General features: G+C 33.2%; 2 protein-coding genes across 3 annotated transcripts; both read right to left on the reverse strand.

Annotated features, from left to right (window-relative positions):
- Positions 1–639: 639 nt before the first annotated feature.
- LOC125841306 (tobamovirus multiplication protein 2A) lies at positions 640–7,120 on the reverse strand. Of its 2 annotated transcripts, none has more exons than XM_049520412.1 (7): positions 6,941–7,120; positions 6,270–6,594; positions 3,211–3,310; positions 2,470–2,550; positions 2,288–2,392; positions 1,403–1,621; positions 640–904 (listed from the first exon to the last, which is right to left on the reverse strand). In XM_049520412.1, exons 2-7 carry the CDS (start codon positions 6,509–6,511, stop codon positions 797–799), a joined length of 855 nt encoding a protein of 284 aa, XP_049376369.1. In that variant the 5' UTR covers positions 6,512–6,594; positions 6,941–7,120; the 3' UTR covers positions 640–796. The 2 variants fall into 2 exon arrangements, with proteins under 2 accessions (XP_049376369.1, XP_049376370.1); XM_049520413.1 differs by having other exon boundaries at positions 6,270–6,552; positions 6,941–7,100.
- A 4,003-nt stretch (positions 7,121–11,123) lies between these two features.
- On the reverse strand, positions 11,124–20,445 carry LOC125842240 (two-component response regulator-like APRR2). Its single transcript, XM_049521496.1, has 12 exons — positions 20,272–20,445; positions 19,536–19,747; positions 18,630–18,709; positions 18,411–18,477; positions 18,062–18,108; positions 17,910–17,987; positions 17,257–17,808; positions 16,500–16,640; positions 16,040–16,315; positions 15,830–15,898; positions 15,631–15,705; positions 11,124–11,692 (listed from the first exon to the last, which is right to left on the reverse strand). The coding sequence occupies exons 2-12, from the start codon at positions 19,663–19,665 to the stop codon at positions 11,525–11,527; spliced, it is 1,683 nt and encodes a 560-aa protein (XP_049377453.1). The 5' UTR covers positions 19,666–19,747; positions 20,272–20,445; the 3' UTR covers positions 11,124–11,524.
- Between the last annotated feature and the right edge of the window lie 594 nt (positions 20,446–21,039).

Consider the following 21,039-nt stretch of genomic DNA (forward strand, 5'->3'; position numbering starts at 1 on the left):
TGAACTAAATCCAAATCGCACACTGCAGGATCCATTCGGGGGTGGCACTCCGAACATGATGTTTTCCTTATCAAGGGCTCGAATCCGAAACCTCTGGTTAATGGTGAAACGCTCCCACCAATGCACCACAAACCAATGTTGATACATTAGAACTTAGTTAATATCAAAGCCTAAGGCAAAGGCAAATATGAGACGATAAGCTAAAAATAAGAATATGTATGGACCAAAAATTAAGCAAAGAATAAAATTGAGTTATTTAAAATAGTAAGGAGCAAATTTAGACATTGTTCCAACTAAAACATGAACAATCTAATCCCACAAGTGGGATATGGAGAGGGTTGTGTATACGAAGACTTTCATCCTACAAGGTAGAGAGTCTATTTCTAATAGACGCTCGGCTCAAGTAGAAGAATCTTGGCTAAAATTCAAATGTAAAGTAAAACACAATTTCATCGATATTTTAGGCATAAACAAGAACATGAAAATATCCAAGATATAGGACAACTACTTCCCTCAAAAATTCATTCTCGTCTTCTTTTACATGATTCTATCAAGGGTTCCACACACTTGTCACTAATCATGGTTTAAGTCTTCAAAGCATGGACATGAAGAGTAATCATCCTACAAAATGTACTGTTAACAATTAACAACAAGTGAAGATCCCGAAAACTGTGTTTTGTACATAAGACTCCACAAAGAGAAAAGGCTTACAGAAGACACAAATACTTCACACCAGACTAAATTACACAGACAAGCACAATCATCAGTCCTCCCAAATTTACACAAGACCATATCATCACATTATGGCACAACCCTTCCTTTCCTCTTGCGGCTGTGTGGCAGTTGGCGGATATCTGTTAGACTCCGATGGGTTGTAAGTAAACTCTGATGTGTCGAGTCCATACTGGATTACAGCCATTCAAGAATTCAAGTCAGAAAAAAAAAAACTTAATAGCCAGTACTGTCAAACGGGAAAGAAGTTTCCCCACTCACAAATATTTAAGTGCACTTAAAAGAGTTACAAGTACATAGACGAGATAAAAACCAAAACAATCTACTGGCACAAACCACCGAAACAATAATCCGTATGCTGTCACACGGAAGTTCTTTAAAAACTCAAGGAAAGATGGTCAAAAAAAGTTCTGGCTGATGCAAAGAAAAGGTCTTGCTGTAATTGGATATTTTTATTAAAACTTGAGATAATTAAAAAAGCATCTCTGTGAAGTCCACGAAAAGGTTGAAACAAATAGAACACCAAAATAGGCACAGATTATAAAAACCATCATGATGTGTTCATAGTAACTGAAAAAGATAGTGCAGTTGGTAATGAGCAGTCAACCGAGAAGGTTAAACATCATGATCCACATTGGCATGCAAGAAAATCAATCAACAGAGAGCAAACCTTTTCCCTCATACGTGTACTCCATGCATCATTTCTACTTGGACGATTATCAAGAGTAGCAGTAACAGGGACACCAGTTGCAGGATTTGCTGGTGGCCTATTGTTGATCAGTGGCTGTCGGATTTGTTGTCTGGGACCACCTATGTACTCATCATCACTATCATAGTCTGCTGGTCTGTTTGCTGCCCTTACCACGAGGGCCAACAAGAATATAAGAGCCTGCAACTCGTGCAAATGGCCAAAACTGTGAGACTCAAGAGAAGATTAAATCACAATTTTCAGCTCAAACAAAAATAAAAAATAAAAAGATTAAGACAAATCATTGAGACTAATATAGCTAAACCCTACTAGTTGGGATTGACACTCGGTGTTATATTGGAACGGAAGGACAAAAAAAATATTCAGGTCACACGTTCTCAGCTGTATCCACAAATATAATACTGAATATGGTCAAGCCAGCAGTCACCCCTGACTTTCACTAGGACCATGCCAACATCTCTAAGGTACAGTAAAAGGCCACAGCAGAGACATATATTGAACCAATAGGGATGAATAGACTATATTTACTACATTTTGCAGGAAAAATCAGCAAATATATAATGCAAGAGTATATTCACAACCACTCGAACTGTGGAGATAGACCTCTGAATAGGATCAATAGCTTGCAAGAAATCAGAAGTCATGACAGATAGCATAATAGAATTGAAGGTGAAAGAACATGGTCAGGAGGGCAAACAACACCAAAAGCCCTGTTGCATGAACTTCGGTTTTTCACCCATAACCCAACAAGGTGTGATCACCAGAAAGTTCTCTTCCCCCCCTCCCCCTTTTCTTTTTTTTTTCTTCTTGGGAACAAAAAACCATATATATCGTTCTTAAGCTCACCTCGAATATAACAGCACCAAGGGCAACCCACTTAATAATCTTCCAGTGGTCATCCAGAAAATCATAGATCGTTTCAAAGTTGCCCGTTTTATCCCTTGGAATTTCCTGACAAAGGCTTTCATCACTTTTCTGACAACAAATGTATAGTTTGAAAGTGAAGTCGTGAGTGAGAAAACACTTACATCTTTCCAGCTTTTATCAAAGAATATAAAACCAGCAGCACCTAGCTCTACCAAGATCAACAAGAAAATCAACACGGAGTACTGTTCCAAGTTAAGGTGCCAAACATGCTTCATAGAAGACTGAGAAGAGAAATCAGATTAAAACTCTAGTAAATTGGATCTTCTAGAATTCCCAACACCTATTGGAAATAGGGGTTCAGGAGAGTGTAGTGCAACAAGGCAGGAGGGGAAACTGAAAAATCAATTATTAGGAAATGTAATCCAATCCATCTCCCCCTGACATGACAGAGTCTGGATTAATCCCAAAATAGTCCAAGACTCATCCAGGTAAGATTTCACAAATCTGACTGAAAATGTTCCTATTGATCCACATCATATGTTCCCCAACATCAAAACGTCTATCACTTAAACATATTGGCGAAAGAAGTATCTCTTCAAAATTATATTTGGTTTTCCCCAAATATATAATGGGAAAATTACATTCTACATCTACTAGGAGAAAATATTTACGTCACGTAGCCTGGTTTAGCCCATATTTGTGTATAAACACCTTTCATACACTATTGTACACTTCTATACAAGGTTGATACATTAGGTATAATGCTCTCCCAGTCTCCCAGGTATAATGTTGTATAATATTATATGTCAGACTACATGGCATAATATTTTATGTGGGCTGTATATTTTTTAAAATTTCTCATATATAATTAATCATGAAGACTGAACAAATTATAAGGATACACAACTCAGGCAGCAACCGTTCCTTGTTGCCGCTCCAATGCAACCACAGCAAGATACAACTACAAGAACTGCTCCAATACCAATAAACAAATATATGAACCTGCGACATAACAAATGGGTCAATACTTCATTCCAATCCGACCAACTGAGCATCAGAGCATGAAATTCAAACATGGAAAGACAGCAGAACACCAAATATGAGTCATCCCTTCCAGAAAAACTTTATCCAAGCAATAAAAAGAAGAAGTCTTGTCATCCTATAATCTTTACAAATCATGTAGTCAAGTTCTGAGAATTCACACCCACTGACCACTCAAAACTTAAAGACATATTATGACAAAAAAAGTTGTTGTCTCTGTTTATAATTCAATAATGGACACACACAAACAGGTGCGGACCATATATAGTTCATTTTCCTCATTTATACTTCCATGTTTCTTTAGCTCTACACCTAGGAAACATCTAATTCAACCATGGCATATAATTGCTTCAAAAAAAATAACCAATGCAAGTTTTCTCAAACTTATCAGCGAGAAAAGTAAAACAGAAAGAATTGGCTATCATTTTAAAAGGATTGCAGCACAACTGACCAATCCATCCTCCCAAATGAAAGAAACATTTAGGCCATCAATAATCCCAAAAGGGTCATGACTTGTTTTAAATAAATACTCATAACAAGAAAATATAGAAGTATTAATAAATTATAACTAAATATCGTTTCACATCCGTTTTCAGAATTAAATTTGGACAATTCATTATACGACTTCTTCAACATAGTTCAGTTTTATAGTTGCTCCAAATATAGAGGGCCATGCTACTTCATTGGGGGAAAAAGTCTCGATCATTTCCACAGAATGAACTTTAAATTCTCCAGCAGATAAAAAACAAAAATTCCCTACCCCAAAACTGCCACTTCATATGTTAATGATGTTAAATACTTGAACACGAGAATCACAGAAGCAGAGGAATCTATTTCCACTTTGTATACAGTAGAAAAAGGGCAAGCGGCATTAAGAGATTGTGAAAGGTTTGGTTAGATTGGTACCATGACTAAAATGGTTAGAAATGCATGTAAAGAGAGATGGGAGAAATATGAGTCAATCCCTTGTAATATGGTAAGGAAAATGCAGCATGGATCATTATATCTATGGGATGAAGAAAGATGGAAATGGTTAGCCTGGAAGCAGCAGGGAGTGAGGCTAGTGGGTGAGGGATCAAAGAGGATGTAATAGAATGAAGTGAACTCTCAGTATTTAACTGGTTGAAGACTACTTTGGGTATTCAGAGATTTTAACTCAATTAGTTCCCTAGGGAAAGAGATGGAATGTGATTCTTTATCTAGTGTACTAGTTCTCAGAGCTTTTATTGATTATCCGTTGACTGATGATAAGTGCTCCAAATCAAGGAGTCAAAGTGAAGATCTAAACTAGACTAGTAGCTACTTAGCACCCATCCCACAGGAAGAAATGACATTGTGCATAAATCAAAACCATCAGCCTAAACTTGCATCAGATCATTTGCCTTTCCTACAACAAAACTAAGAAGACTACAAGCACCTTTCAGATTTTAGAATATGTGGTTGAAAAAGACAGATTTTGGCAAATGGGAGAGACGGTGGTGCAGTAACCAGCTTCACAGGAATCCGTAGTTCAACCATGTGAAGAAACTAATAAGAAATCTGAAAGGGGAATCTTAGACAATGGAATCAGGAAGTATTTGGAAGGATAGAAAAGTCGAGATGACGGTTTTTTTTTTTAAAGTAACGAGAAGTCGGAGTTGATGAACAAGTTGGAGGATAGAAAGAAGGGAAGGGGGTTGGAACTAGATGATCGCTATAAATGAGGAAACAGGAAATCAAGAGAGTTAGTTTTAACGGATATAGTGCAAGCAATTAGATAGAGACAAAAATCTAGGGTATACGTAGTTGAAGGAAGGGGATTGCGATACAAGTTCTCCCACTGCAGGTTATAGTGAAATAAGGGAGAAACTTCGTAGAAAAAACACAAAATGGGAGAACCAGTTACAATTGAAAGGAAGGGAGTGAAAGACGCAATTATCTGTTGTAGAGGCCTCAACTGGGCAGGTTAGAATTAGCCAAACAGCAGAGAAGATGAAGGAATGGTTGAAAAGAAAAAACTCGAAAAAGGAAGTGAAGTAAGCAGTTGAGAATTATACCTGAGATAAAGCACTAGGACCTAACAACTTAACTTTACCATTATTTTAACAGTGTTTGGGCAAACTTGTAGAGAAAATTCAGGCTTTTCATGAGACTGAAATCTTTGAGACCACCACCTCCTTTCATATAGCAATCATACCAAGAAGGATGGTGCAGCAAGTACTAAGGACTACAAACATATTAGTCCAGTGAGAAGCATACACTAGATTATTGTGAAGATACTTCTTAATTTAGTGGATGACATAGTGACCTCCAAGAACATGTTCATGGAAAGCAAGTGAATTTTGGACACAACACTTGTTTCATATTAAGTGTTGGACTCTAGAAGAAAGGAAGGAGCTGCAGGAATTTTGTGCAAGTTACGATTAAAAATGATTACGATCATGTCAATTGAAACTTTTGGACTACAATGATACAAGATGTGTTTGGAAGAAAAAAAGAGGAAATGAAAGGGTTTCGTGTATCAATGGTGAAATACTTAGTATTGGTAAACAGAATTCCAACTGGTTTCTTGCGGGCTCTAAAGAGTTGAAGGAAGGGGTCCACTATCTCTCATACTATTCATTTCGGCCATGGAAGCACTAAGCAAGATAAATGGATGGATGAACTATGGAGCAGGCATGGCCACAAGGAAAATAAATTAGTAAGCCGAGTATCTAGTGTAAGTTGAAGTACAATAGATACCAATTAGCAAATACAGTTAGCAAATAACCTCTAAAGTCTCTAAATTTTTTGCCTTTATCCTTTTTAACTGTGACATTCCTCCAAAAAAACAAGAGCAAATACAGTCAGCAATACAACTTCACAATCATCTCAAAGACAACTTCAACAGAAGCGCACGAACAATCAAATAAGATAACTATTAAAGTGAAAAGGGTATTACCAAGGTTTTGGAAGTTTATCAAAGATGTTTCCAGCCAATGATACAGCCATCAGCATTGGACGACCAAACTCTATCATGTCACCACTCATAGGTGGTGCAACTGGGTAATCATCCCCAGAGTGTGAATGATTTTTGTACTCAACAAATAGATAAATGCCATACCCCACCATTGTCAAACCAACAAGGGTCAACAAAAAGTTCAAGAGCTTCAACAAGCACTCCCAAAACCCTTTGCACGCCATCCTCTACAGTTCCTTCAGCAAACCCTTTACAACAACAGCTCCTTCAAAACAATTTCAGCTAAATCATCAAATTTCCCAATTCCCTAAAATACCAGCATACACAAAACAACTCATCAATACTTCAGTTTATCCAAAACACATAAAAGACTCAAACTTTACCACAAAACAGACACAAACAAACACAATCCCATATTTGCATAATCCATTCAATTGAGAAAAAAAAAATCAATAACATGAAAATATGAAAATTCTGATTATGGATGGATCTGAGAAAACAATTAAAAGGGGTTATTATTAACATGAAACTGAAACTATTGAAGCCAGAATCTTGAAATATAATCAACATATAAGATAGAAATGGAATTATCAATTGAGCTTATCCAAAAAAAATTAATTAAAAATTGGATAATGGGTCAAAAAATTACTTACAAGAAAGGCAGAATTAGCAGGAGATTTGAGATCGGAAATGGTGGAAGGTTCGAAGAAGATGAGAAGAGAGGTATATTTGGTTTGAAGAAGAGAAAAAGGAAAAAGGGTCGAGAAGGTTAGCTGGCTTGTCTGGTACCTCTGTTTTCGCTAAAATGGATTATGCTAGGGCACTCCTATTTTTGCTATATCAACCTCTTCTTTTTAATTTAGTCGGGTCAATGATGGAATGATAAATATTTTTTTTTTCTTTATTAAGTTGAGGTATCGATTCTCAAGTTTTTATTTGGATGATTGTTAGATATTGTCTCATAATATATTGTATTGTATTATGTTGTATTAATAGTGTAGTGATAGCTACTCAAAAATAACTTAATTATGTTTCATAGTTATAGTTTACTAATTACGATTTGTAGCTACATGTCAGAGGAAGGAGAGATGCAAGCGAGACTAGGAGAGGGAGGAGAGAGGGCAGAGAGTAATGGAGAGTGGAGAGAGACGAATTGTATATGTATATTTGTTGAATTGTATATGTATATTTGTCAAATAATTGTATATATGTAACTGGTATACGTATGTATTTGTATATCTGGCGAGTGAGATTGGGAGAGGGAGGAGAGAGGCGAGAGAGAGTGGAGAGAGGTGAATATATATGTATATCTGTAAGATAATTGTATATATGTAATTGGTATACATATGTATTTGTATATTTGGCGAGCGAGATTGGGAGAGGGAGGAGAAAGGCGAGCGAGAGAGGGTAAAGAGTGAAGAGAAGCAAGCGAGAAAGGCTAGTTGTATAGTTATATAGTTATATATATATATATATATATATATAAGCGACGTAATTACAACTAAAATTAAGTTGTGAGCCGTAATTAATTCAAACTATAGCTATGTTAGCTAATTAACTAGCATATGTTTTCTTATCCGCATAATTTTCTCTTATTTTTATTTTAACGAATACAATATTTGGAGAGATTGTATCATTTTCCGTTGTTACATAATTTGACAACCACAATTTGAATGATAAATCACCCAAAAAAAAGGAGAGTAAAGAATAAAATAGAAGTATTTTATGAAATAATAAGTAAAGAACACAATGAAATTTTTTTTAAGATCTATAACCGATCACACCAAATCAACCGTTACATAAAATAAATCTTTTTCTTGTTACCTAACAATGAATTTAAATAATACGATACAATTAGATTTAAGTAACAATCAAAACAAACATGATATTTAAACTAACAATATAATCCAATGCAATGGTTTACAACTTACAAGTTACAATAAACCATCTGAACAAGGTGTAAGTATATAGACATCTAATTATCTTTGTTCTTTTTTTCGAAAAAAAAAATTTATTTTCAGATCATGAATTTGTTATGTAAATAACATGACAAGAAAATATTTTTTTGCAACACTTAACATATCTTTAATTTAAGACCACAAATTTAAAAATCTTATTCATTTTCTTAAATTTCTTAAAAAGTTTTATTTATTTATTTTATGTATTAGGTCTTTGTGAGTTGGCATTATTATTTGAATGCCCCAATGGAAACTTTAAGCACCACTGAACATGACTCTATTATTAATAGTACTCAAGTCCTAGTCCTAGCAAATAAAAGTGCATTGACTTTAAGCATTCACTAGAACCTTTTTAAAAAAAACAAACACCGCCCACTTAATCCTAATTTTATTTTTATTACACTAATAAATAAAATAATGAAAATGATATATGTATTAGAATAGAAATTGTATCCCGTATTATAAATGTCATAGTTTACCATGATATATGGTTGAAAATACTATCAAATTAAAGAGAAAATAATATCGGCTAATACACGTATTATTTTTCCTAATATCTGGTATCAAATGACTCCTTAATTATATATTTTATTCAATATTATTCATATTTTAATATAAGAAATCAAACGATATAAAATAATATCAATATAATGAATTTCAACATTACTAATATATCTTTCTTTTTATTAATAATATTTTTATAAATCCTATCAGACCGATTCGTAATTTTGAGAGTAATAATAATAGTAATACAATGTGAAAAGTGATAAAGCTAAAAAAAAAAAGATAAGCTATCACTAATAAGGGTTGTGGTGGAGAGATAAATACTCTATCATTCTCAATTGAATGTCTCGAATTTGAGTTCTCTTAGGTGCGAAATCTCCTTTGTTAAAGAACATTTTACTCCTTAATATAAGACTTTCTAATGCGAATTTAAATTTATTTGGGCTCGAGAAAAAATTATCAACCGTTTGTAAAGCAAAGAGTGACAAGCTGTACACTACAAAAGAAGTGGGATACGACACCCACCGCCCTCCTTAATTTATGACCCTAATTTAATGGGTAACAAACAACATATTGAATGTAAACTGGTTCACTAAAAAAGATGGTTGTGTACTTAAACTTTATCATAATCTTGTGAACTCGGAGTGGCTATTTTTGAAAGACTTTCGATTCAAGTAAAATAATTCAAAGCAGTTTCATAAAGGAATCATACGAAATTACAATATATGAGGTCTAGAGAGGATAAAATACACGCAGATCTTAAAACTACTTCATAGAGATAAAGAGGTTGTTTTCGAAAGACCCTCGATCAATTATATGAAATAAATATTGTTTAATTAAGAATAATTTAATGAAAACACTTCTTAGCTTTCTAAGAATGAGTAACTTCTTAAAAATCGAATGTGTGGAAACTAAAAACATCATATAATATGAATCGTACAGAGTAATTAATTACTACTAAGATCAAGCTAAAGGACCCCATTGGTAGGTCAAGATTATATAATGTTATTGGCGGGGTGATAATTTTAAAATTAAAGTCAATAAAAAGATTGAATTTTTATTTTTATTTTTATTTTTTTAAAAAAAACATTCTCAATCATTGAATAATTCCGACCATGTTATGACAATTTTATCAATCGAGGCCAATAGTATATGTTTCTTACAAAATATATAATCAATTAATATATCTGCTTTATAGTGGACCTAGTAATTCCCCTTTTTTTCTTAACTAGTGTTTGGCTCACATCACTTGGCATATTCCACCAATTTCAAGAAACCATATCCACTAAAAAAAAATGTCATTTCATGAAGAGTTTTGTTACTCTGTTTTAATTTGTTTGTCACATTTTGATTTGATACGATATTTAAAAATTGAATAAATTAATCTTGTTAGCTTATCAATTAAAGGTATAATAGATGTAGTTGGTAGTAGAAATTAGTCACAGTGAAGGTAATGACTGATATTGAGGATAGAGGTGGAGGTGATGGTGATGATCGAAGAATGTATAATAATAGTTGATGGTGATGTTAGTTGTGATAGGCGGAGTTTGTTGGTAATAGGAGTTGACAATAATGGTGGTGGAGGTGCAATAACTATAGAGACAGGGTGGTGGTGCCAATGAATTTAATTATAATAATGAGGAAGGTAAGTGTGGTAACAACTAACAGTAGTAGTTAGTAACTCTGGTGGTGGTTGTGATGACAAATGTGATTGATGGTAGATGACAGTAATAATGGTGGTAACAGTAGAGTGATGATGAATGTTATCCCCATAAGAACACCTCTTAATATTACTAAGACTTTGTTCTAGATCAATAGATCTTAATGATTAAGACATTTTTAGATCAATTAAGTGCTTAAATATTAATGAAAATAAATGTGCTTAATGACCTAATGTATAAATCATTCAAATTCAGACATTCATTAAGTGCAAACAAATGATGCCTAAATTCCTTTTCAATTATCATTTTGAAATTCAAGTTCACCTCAACTTTCAAATATCACGTTTTAACTTGCAGTAATTAGTTCGGCAAAGTCCAATAACTTAGNAGTGATGATGAATGTTATCCCCATAAGAACACCTCTTAATATTACTAAGACTCTATTCTAGATCAATAGATCTTAATGATTAAGACATTTTTAGACCAATTAAGTGCTTAAATATTAATGAAAATAAGTGTGCTTAATGACCTAATGTATAAATCATTCAAATTCAGACATTCGTTAAGTGCAAACAAATGATGCCTAAATTCCTTTTCAAATATCATTTTGAAATTCAAGTTCACCTCAACTTTCAAATATCATGTTTTAACTTGCAATAATTAGTTCGGCAAAGTCCAATAACTTAGACTCAAACCTTGTATTTGCATTGAAATTTTTATTATATATATATAAATAATCTATTTAAAACTCGATAAACCAAAAGAATTTGGATTTATAACCCATAAACTAAGGATGGTTTATTCATTATTTTCCAAAGAAATCAATGGAACACACTCATCAGCCCAAACATCCAAATTTGGGCTAGAAAAAAAAGGGGAAAACCCTATTTGGATCCATTATTTACAACAACCCGATTTTGACCTTTGAGTCAATGCCATACACGTGGCTAACTCTGTGCCAATCATTTATTCATTCTTGAGACATCAGAACCCCCTCGGGTCGGGTCGGGTCGGGTTATGTCATGGTGCATGGGTCCATCAAGTAATTGGAGATTATTATTTTTTGACATACACCACCTGTGGGACCTAGAAAAAAATAGATTGACTTTTCATCTCATCTTCGATAACGGGAGCCGTTGATTTGTGAAGGGATGATTGAGATCCCTCGTCTAGAAAGTTCATCAAGAACGCCCTCCGTGGAAGGAGGTTTTAGGCCCAAAGGAAGTGGTAACCATGGTTTGGTTATTGCCTCCTTTATTACTTCATCAATCACCTCATCCGCCTGCACCACAAATTACAACAAAAAAACTTGAGAAAAAAAAAATCACAATCTTAAAAATGTTTTAATTTTTATATCGAAAACGTAAACTTTTTTTTACACTATCAAGTTACTAGGAAATCAACAATCATATATTATTATAAGTGGGAAGTTCCAACATTCAAAGTTGGATTACCATTTTGCCCCTCCACTAAATCAAAATAAAATTAATTAATTTATTAAATATTAATATTTTAATTACATAATGGTGGAATATGAAGTCCAACAACTACACTTCAATAATGAATGACTCTTCCAATTCAGTGACTCCTTTAATTTTGAAAAATCAAAATAAAATTTATGTATCATGATTCAATGTGCTCCATTAATTTGGTAGGTGAAAAGACAATCAAAATCACTGTAAATATCAATAAATTGCTTCCTAGAACATCATATTCTTTTCTTTTTTATCATCTACTGTTCTCTTTTCTTTTTCCTAGGTAATGATATAGATACATGTCGTCAAAAAACTAACTAAGGAAAAGAACAGATAGCTTCATTTTGAAATTAAATAGAGAAGTTTTCTTACAATATAGTTCAACGTTAAACTTAGAAGTATAAGATTCAAGCGTTAAACTTAGAAGTATAAGATTCAAGCGTTAAACTTAGAAGTATAAGATATGACTTATATATTCCTTTAGATCTTTTTTATGTTAGTTTATGATTTTGAGTTTTTCTTTTCCATTTTGGAATTAAGGTATGCTTGTTCAAAATAAATTTGGTTTGCAACCCATATTTTCATGTAATTCTATATCATTTTGCATTGTTATGAAAAAAAAATTCTTTGTTTTTGTGTAATTATACTTTTAAGTGTTAATTATCAAAACTTCTATTAATACATGATGAGTTTGATAATACTTGAATAATTTATGCAATATGCTTTTGTTTAAATACAAGTAATTTAAATAAAAATTGCTAAAAGATTATTACTTTGAATGAAAGATTTTGATTGTGTTACTTTGTCGTCTATCTAACATAGTGTTGCGAACACATACATATATTGTTCATTTTCACCCATTTTGTTCCATGTTTTATTTTTCTACAATTTATACAATATGAAATTTAACAATTTAATTTTCAAATAAAAATGAGAGTTACATTTACTTTTATGCGACACTAAGTCTAATAGTTTTCTTAAACATAAGTATTATATATTAATGGTAGCTTTTCGTAGTGTTATAATTCAAATTGTATGATGACAAATTTGCTTTTGGACATTTTGGTTGTTTCTTTATGTTATCCTGCGACATTCAATTGTTACTACTAAAGACTATTCCTCAAATTAAAATCATGTAAACAATATTATGAGAATGGAGTAATTAAGCTTCATTTTGTTTAGATTTTAGTAATATAAGTTAACAAGATTATTATTATTATTTTATTATCATATTCATATATTTTTATAAGTGGGAACAAAAAAAGTTGAAAGTTGAAATATCAATATATCCCTATAAAATTGAGTTACTACAATAATGCCATTAAAAAAAGCTACTCTAAATTAAAATGTTATAAATATTTTTTTAATTATATTCAGATAGTAATTATATAATATTATAGTATACAACTATAGAAAACCCAAAAGTTGTAGTAAATACTATTCATACCTTTAATAAATCAATTAATAGTAAGAGACTATATACATTTAACCGTATGTCATTAGTATATGAATAACTTGGATGTTTAGGCTTCTCCTTATAGATCGTGAAACATGTATTTTGAATTCTCATAGACTTAATAATGTGTATTTACTATTTCTTGAACTTTGTATCACTTCTTTAATACTCTCTATGTCCCTAATTACTTGTCCACTTTTGAATTGACACACCTATTAAGAAAATAATGATTTACGTAGTGAGTTTACCATTTTACCCCTGTAAATTATGAATTGGATGAATTAAAAACTTAAGAGTTTCAAAAAGCACTACATTTTTCAAAGTAATTAATTGAGGGTATAATAGGTAAGAAAAATTGTTCTTTCTTGATTTGTCAAAATTGACAAGTAATTAGAGACAACTAAAAAAGGAAAAGTGGACAAGTAATTAGGGACAGAGGGAGTACTTTATTATGCTTATTTAATGTCATTCTTGAATTGCTTCATCTTCCAATCTTTATTGCAATATTAACTTTTGAAATGTCAATGTACATGTAATCAATCAAGGATTTATTTTCCTAATAAAATATACTCAACCTTTTCATTCATTTTCTCCATACACGAAGAGTTTAGAAGTTATAATTATGATTTAGCAGAATTGAGCTTTTGATGATTTAGTAGTGAACCAGGATGGGGATGTAAACCTGGTGGCCTATTATATGCTGCTTCTTGAAAAGGTATTTAGTGTATGAAATGAAGTTTTTTGTTACTTTCTTGTTGCATCTTTTAACCAAAATAAAATTACATACTTTTGAAGAAACCTAAAGATTATGTATCACATTCTAAAGATAATGGAGTTACTAGACATGTATACATGGGAATAGCATGGTTGCCTCGAATGTGGTGCATCATTATTTATATACTTGTGCCTTTTTTTTATTGGTTTAAAAGCAAGTTAGTCCTATTTAGATGTTTTAATCATTTTTTTAATATTATAAGTATCAACTCTAATTCTATGTCAGCAACTTCGATAATGTTAGATGTTGTATTATCTTAATTAGTTTTACATAGTTCAACATTTCCTATTTCATGAACTACTCCCTCCATTCTTTTGTAGTTTAGTTGTTACTATTTTCCTTTTAATAGTCAAACGATTCAGATGTATTTTTCCATCATATTGATATGAAAAAAATTGCAATTTATAGTACTTTTCATATAATTTTTGAATATCTAAATTCTTATTTCAAAACCAAATTAGTGTAATCTAAATTAACTTTAGAAATTAGTCAAATTGACTCTCAAAAAATGCAATATGACAACTAAAAAAAGAAATAGTGGGAGTAATAACTAAAATTGTGTTAAAATTAGATGATATTGTTGTGTTTGACTAAACACATGCTTAGTAGAATAATACATTAAATTAGGCATGCACAAATTTTATAAAAATAACAGTTTTTGAAATCATGGATTTGAAGATATAAAATTAGACATGTACAAATTTTATGAAAATAATAGGGGATAAACGTGCAACGCACTCCCAAAGACTAGTAGCTTTAGAAAAGAGTGTACGGGGCAGATTGATAATCTACTTATGATAAAATGGACCTTAGACCTAATCGATCCTCGAAAGCTAACATGGTAAGGATTGTCCAAGACATGACTACAACCACTCCTTGAACCAATGTGAGATAATCTAATAGTGACAACTAATTATACATAGTGGTTAAACAATATATTCTTCTTTCCCCTCGCATTGTAGGTAATTTAGCCATCTGTGGGATTACACCGAGTATGTTGTTATATCGTATGTAATTTAGATCCATTTTGGAGATGATTGGTAAAGTTTAGCCAAATACCTCCTTCATTACACACATGTAGTTTAAACACTATTATCAAAAGAGTTTTAGGCCAAGGGTGTGTTCGGTATGAAGGACAATGTTTTCCATGAAAAATGTTTCTAGGAGGATAAGTGGTTTCTTGTTTATTTTCTTATGTTCGGTACATAAATAAAAAATATTATCCCAAAAGAATGTGTGTAATTTAGACAGATATTATGGAAGGGAATGGAGGCTACGAGGATGGGGCGGAAGATGAATTGTGTTGGAGAGAGGAGAAGAGTTGGGACACAATTGATGTGGAATGCTACTCGTGGAACTTGTATTCCTAGAGATAATTTTTTCCAAAAAATTTGACCAACCGAAAGGGAAAATGAAACTCAGTACATGTATATACATAAAGAACTTTGTTAATCTGAAATAGGATCTACAATATATGAAGATAACCATAACAATCCTAGTTGAGACAATCTTACCGGGTGAAGATCAAACGACTTCTCTAGCATGCTATATCTGTTATGCATTCTGTGAGGCCGATACACTCCAGCATTCTGCAGAATCCAACCCGACGTGCCATTAAGAACTCAATCCAAGAGAGCATTCACATAAAATAGCTCAAGAACATTGCTAAACAGAACATATATCTAATGGGCGCGATAATGCCAATGTATTCACCTGAGGATATGATGGATATGATCCAAACTGCGGTGGCATGACAGGGGAGCCCCATGTATCAGCATGCAGCTGCATTATTAGAAAACATAAGTTTTTTAGGTATGGTATTTCTTAGACCTATAGTATCTTGTGAAATGTTTAACATAGGCATGTCACACGGTCAAACTCAGAAGGTAATTAATAGTTCTGCGAAGGACGAAAATTGTTTACCTCTGGACGAGGTGTCCAGTGCCAAGTCTCTGCAGGCTTCCATCCCGGATAGTAAGGTGAACCCCACACTTGTAAACCGTTTGGATAGCTTGCTGGTGGTACCCAAGCAGGATAAAATTGACCACCCGGGGCAACATGATTAGAATGATATGGTGGCAATGTCATGATAGGTTTTTGAGGATAGTAACTTCTTTGTACTGAATCTATAGGTTGCGGATGAGGCCATCTTCTTTCTACTTCCTTTGGCAAAATTTGCCTTCGATGCATTCTGTATTTCTGCTTGGAAATCGAAAGTCAATACTATGGTTAAGCGGAATGATATGTCAACATCCAACTTTATTGTAGCACAACTGTTATACTACATCTCCTCGCAGGATATGTGGTCAAGATTTAGTACTGTATTGTTTTCCGAAATGTTAGAACATTTATATTAAGATATGAAAGAGCAGAACTCACAAACCTGGAGATGGCTAGCTACGTTATGTCTCGTTAAGCCCTCTACTTTCATCAGGTCCAGTATTCGAGAAGGAATGGCTTGATCTATACCGAGTTGCTCTACTGCTTGAACAAACTTCTTGTGTAGTTCAGGTGTCCAATCTACCTGAATCCAAAGGAAAATATCAAACTTATTCCCCTGAAACATGTGATTCAAACTTCCGAGAATGCAGAATTATTTAACCTCCGGCCAGTCAACTATATTCAAGGCTGAAATGACCGACAACCATAGCTAACGTGCTATACTGATACCATATGTCAGATTCATACACTGTTTGAGAAGTTCAAACTTTGAGATAACAAAATGAGCTCCGTATTCATCTTAAAAGCAAAATCCTGAAAGCTCCACTACAATTGATAAGTCATAGACAAAATGAAACTTGAAGAGGATGTTCAGTGATATCCATGAACTTCTCTAAGAACTTAACAGTTCATAAGGTTAAATTGAATAATGCAAGATGAGAAAGATACACGCAACGCCACATCTAATATCTGCATCTCATCCCTTTTTTTCTAGAAAGAAGAGATACATAACGAAAGATTACATGACTGATGAGCTAGAGAAGCAATCAAGAAGCTTGTTTTACGAATGCATGCAGAACTTATGCAACCAGTAAACAAAACATAATGACATTCTTGGACTAAAACATTATGGAACTTTGAATACATAATTACTGTCATTATTTGTCTACGAAAACGAGGCATCATTTCTTCCATCTTACCTTCATCTTCTTCTTATTGGATTTAGTCCCATTTGAACTATGAGGACCAGATGCTTTACTAGGTTCAGCAAAATGACTAATGCTTTTGTCCGGGCAGTCATTACTTTGTGAAGAGGTAGCAATATCTGTCTCCGTCTTTTGATTAGGAGATGAAACATTATCCTCTTTCAAAATAATCTCTCCTTGTTGCATAGTAGGACTTGTTTGGACATTATTCTCAGCAAGTGAATTGTTATAAGTAGTTTCGACGGATTTAGTGTCACCATCATGTTCCCCACTGTCTTGGTCAGTTGAGAAGATAGTATGATCATGGCAGTCACCATCATCGACTGACCGCACTCCTTGTTTCAATTGTGGGGTTGAGGGAGCAGGGTATTTATCACAGCCCGATGACTGTTCAGTATTGCTTTCTGCTACTGCAGTGAGAGGTTCTGTTCCATTTGAACTTTTGTCATCTGCTTCACCCTTTGCTGGTTGTAACTGCAGCATTGAGAGTAGAGATTCTTTTACTGGCTCAAGTGATTTGGACACATCCTTTCTAGCATTGAATGCCTGTTGCAACCAAATAAGATCAGGATTTCCTTTTCATATAATAGGCAAGCATACTGATTTGAAAGAACATAAGCTGATCGACTGAAGTCTCGATTACAAACCTTGTGAACTACATGCTGCCATATATTTTTGAGTTTATCATCTGACAATGGTTTTTGAAGGAACTCAACTGCACCTAGCTGCAAAATATCGAACCACATTATTTACCAGAAGCAATTAGCATCAAATGAAAATATGACCCCCAAGATCTCACCGCAATACACTTCATCATTGTACTAAGAGAATGAATATTTGATGTCACTGCACGAAGTAAACGAAGCTCTCTTAGACATGTTTAGCATTTAAAACATAGAAGACCACTAATGAAACTGTTCTAAACACAAACAAAGGGAATGAAAGAAAACCAAAGATCTAACTAGATAAAGCAAGGATTCATTCCCATCCAAACAAATTTGGAACACATGAATAAGTTCTTTAATATGTTACAAGTTCAAAGACTTAAAGATTCTAGCAATTCTAACTCCGCCAATATTATCATATCTGCTCAAACTAAGTTTAGTTGCAAATAACATCACTTATATTTTCGTAGGTTTAGCACTCACTTATAGTAGGTAGGTCTTTGGCACTTTCAAGAAATCGGAGAACCCCATCACTGTTGCCTGCACGTACCTGTGTCAATTAAGAGACAAATTCATCAACAGTTAGAATAACATTTCGGCCTGTGTTCACATTTTGTTGATCGACTACTGCAAATTGCAGATCGACTACTGTTATAGCTGCAGAAAAAATGATGCCTAAGTTCCCAAAAATGAAACTAGTACCTCCACAATGGCAACATGAAAGCCCTCGGATTTGCTCAAGATTGCAGTCAAAGCTTCGCTCTCATTGCAGAACGAGTAAACTGCAATTACATGGTGTGTTATAACACGTGAATATGATAATGACCTTTCGTGAAGATTCACAAAATGAAACAAATTCAAGACCTCTACAAGTGTTACAACAAATTTGACCAAAAAAAACAAGCTAAGGACTGAGCAAAATGTCACCCCTAAGGCCCTAACCATATAATAAGTTTGAAGCTTCAAAAAAGCTACTTATATTCTGCTAGTCACATTACTTACAAAAGTGATTCAGAGCATTCAACAACTAGTAATTACCCCAAAATTTTGAAACACCATAAATACATACTCCCTCGTATCAATTTGTTCGTCTTCCTGTCCTTTTTAGTCCGTTTCAAAAAGAATATTTCTTTCCTTTTTTTGACAACTCTTTAATTTCAACTTTCTACATGGTATGTTTAAGGACATTTTGATACAATTCACATATCTTTAGTTTTAAACCACAAGATCCAAAAAACTTCTTTACTGTCTTAAACTCCGTATCAAGTTAAACCAAACAAACAAATTGAAACAAGGGAGTATAAACTTGCAAGAACCATAAAAAGAAAGTTAAAATTCTATACTGTTAGAGTATCTCTGCAGCACACCAGGAAAAGGTAAAAGTATGAATCTTGAATTACTTAAATGCTTTTCATCTTAAAATAGAACTATTTCCATTTAGTAGTAAATGTAAAGTTCTTTCCACATATAAGGAGAAATCAACAAAGAAACAGACCAAGCAATGCACAATTAACTTGCAAAAGTAAACTTCTGTACCAAAAGAAGTAACGTAGAGGGTTAAACACCAGGTGCGAGTAAGTATTTTTCGACTTTGTTACAACTACTTACCTATGTAGTCCATTTTCTCAAGCCTTGATTTCATCTCAGCAGCAGAGTTGCTGTCTTCATCAAGAAGTAGGACTTTAAGCCCCTTTGGGAAATCATTCCAACCCAATAATTCATTCTCAATGCAAATCATTTCTAAAAAGGCATCCTTTTTAAGACATCCAAATTAGTCCCTCCAAAACATTCACTTTTTCATCAATCATTAACTATTCAAGCTGCACACCCAAAAATGAATTCCCCTCAGACATTAAAACAACAACAACATATTCAGTATAATCCCAAAAAATGAGGTCTGAAGAGTGTAGAATGTACGCAGAACTAAGGTAGAGAGGTTGTTTCCTATTTACATTAAAAAAATAAATCTTTAGAAAAAAATGTCACAGAATCAACAGAAAACCTAAAAAAAAAAACAAGATCATCTTCTTCTTTTTCCAACAAACCTTATAAAGCTTGAATCTTTAACATCATCTAACAAAAAAGGAAAGAGGTAAAGACTGTATTTTTACCCCATGTGAGAGATCTTCAACATATTAACACCAAAAACACCAAATGTGAAAACACAAACATTACAATTTCAAGAAAACCTTAGTTTTCAAAATTAAGTGGAGAAAAAGCACAAGCAAGAAAGTTGTTTTTTCTAGATGCATGAACATGTAAAGAAGAATCATAGTGATACATACAATGCATGTAAATTCAATAAGAGATAAGTATTACTATAGTATATATTTTATATGTATACCCTGTATCTCTTGGGAAATGAAGAAGACTTAGCTCATTTGTTCTTGTTTTTTTTTTTCTTCTTTAAGGGGTCGTTTGTTGATTATAGTTAGGTGGGTCGAAAGAAACAAGATAAAAGGGAAGGGGGGTCGGGTAGGGGTTTAGGGGAGACAATGAGACTGTTGAAAACAGAGATAAACAGAATTCAAGAAGAGAGAGAGTGTGGCGCGGGCAGTTGAATGTGCTTTTTAACTTGACCTTATCTTATATTTAGATCTGTTAATTTTAGTGTGCATAAGTGTAGATACATGTGTCCTACCTGACAATGTGTTTTCTATTTGGTGTCCTACGTGTGTTATGTCACGTAAGATGCATATATCTACTCATTCAATTTTATACAAGTATAAATGACTACTTATACAAGCTCAAAATTGTTGTCTGTAGGGCGTAGATATCAGCTCAAGTCAAATTAAATGGAATATTTACGCATTATGCTAATATGCATCAACTTTTGATATTACTTCCCACATCGTATTCTCTATCGAAGTCATTTTTGTTGTGTCCTGAATATTCTCATTTTTAATCATATTTATATTAACATAACCACATATCTATTATAATATTCTTATCTCTATAATTTTCAATTTCTAAACGTGAGAGTTCTTGACTGACCAACGGTATTGAGTACTCTACCCATACATACAACATAGTTGGAAAGAATTTTTTCAAATGCCTACTTTTAGTTATTTTCTTTTACCTTTATAGAAAGTGAGATCATTATTTGCTAATC

This window comes from Solanum stenotomum, chromosome 10, assembly GCF_019186545.1.
Source record: "Solanum stenotomum isolate F172 chromosome 10, ASM1918654v1, whole genome shotgun sequence".
NCBI classification, from domain to species: domain Eukaryota; kingdom Viridiplantae; phylum Streptophyta; class Magnoliopsida; order Solanales; family Solanaceae; genus Solanum; species Solanum stenotomum.

What these genes read in the sequence shown, in the direction of transcription:
- LOC125841306 (XM_049520412.1), bottom strand. Translation starts at nt 6,511, where the DNA reads ATGGCGTGCAAAGGGTTTTGGGAGTGCTTGTTGAAGCTCTTGAACTTT. An exon ending in TTGATAAAAGCTGGAAAGAT is followed by an intron (nt 2,393 to 2,469) that starts GTAAGTGTTTTC and finishes AGCCTTTGTCAG; the next exon opens with GAAATTCCAAGGGATAAAAC. An exon ending in TTGGTGCTGTTATATTCGAG is followed by an intron (nt 1,622 to 2,287) that starts GTGAGCTTAAGA and finishes CACGAGTTGCAG; the next exon opens with GCTCTTATATTCTTGTTGGC.
- LOC125842240 (XM_049521496.1), bottom strand. Translation starts at nt 19,665, where the DNA reads ATGATTTGCATTGAGAATGAATTATTGGGTTGGAATGATTTCCCAAAG. An exon ending in ACTGGACACCTCGTCCAGAG is followed by an intron (nt 15,899 to 16,039) that starts GTAAACAATTTT and finishes CTAATAATGCAG; the next exon opens with CTGCATGCTGATACATGGGG. An exon ending in AGTCGTTTGATCTTCACCCG is followed by an intron (nt 11,693 to 15,630) that starts GTAAGATTGTCT and finishes TTTGTGGTGCAG; the next exon opens with GCGGATGAGGTGATTGATGA.